The sequence below is a fragment of the Penaeus monodon genome, chromosome 29 (genome assembly GCF_015228065.2).
Source record: "Penaeus monodon isolate SGIC_2016 chromosome 29, NSTDA_Pmon_1, whole genome shotgun sequence".
Lineage (NCBI taxonomy): Eukaryota > Metazoa > Arthropoda > Malacostraca > Decapoda > Penaeidae > Penaeus > Penaeus monodon.
In genome coordinates, this window is record NC_051414.1 from 9,675,371 (window position 1) to 9,675,573 (window position 203).

Here is a 203-nt window from a genome sequence, read left to right on the forward strand (position 1 = left end):
TGTGGTAACTTCTTAATGATTGTTTTGTAACCCCTGACTTTGGTGACAAGCCACAGGTACTTGAAGGCCTGGCTCAGGACCTCTTGATCTTGTGAACGGCTTCGGATGATGTTAATCAGTTGACCCAGAATCCCTTCCAAGTGGGGGTCCAGAAGGTGAGGTTGTTCCTGTAAATAAAAAAGGACTCCCTTTTTTCACAGGCT

At 45.8% G+C, this 203-nt stretch overlaps 1 protein-coding gene across 1 annotated transcript in view; it reads right to left on the reverse strand.

The window, feature by feature from the left end:
• LOC119591726 (tubulin-specific chaperone D-like) overlaps nt 1–203 on the reverse strand; it is a gene marked incomplete in the record, with an annotated part of 16,121 nt that overhangs the window by 12,554 nt on the left and 3,364 nt on the right. The window contains 1 exon segment of the mRNA XM_037940475.1: nt 1–167. Coding sequence (XP_037796403.1) covers nt 1–167 — 167 coding nt within the window.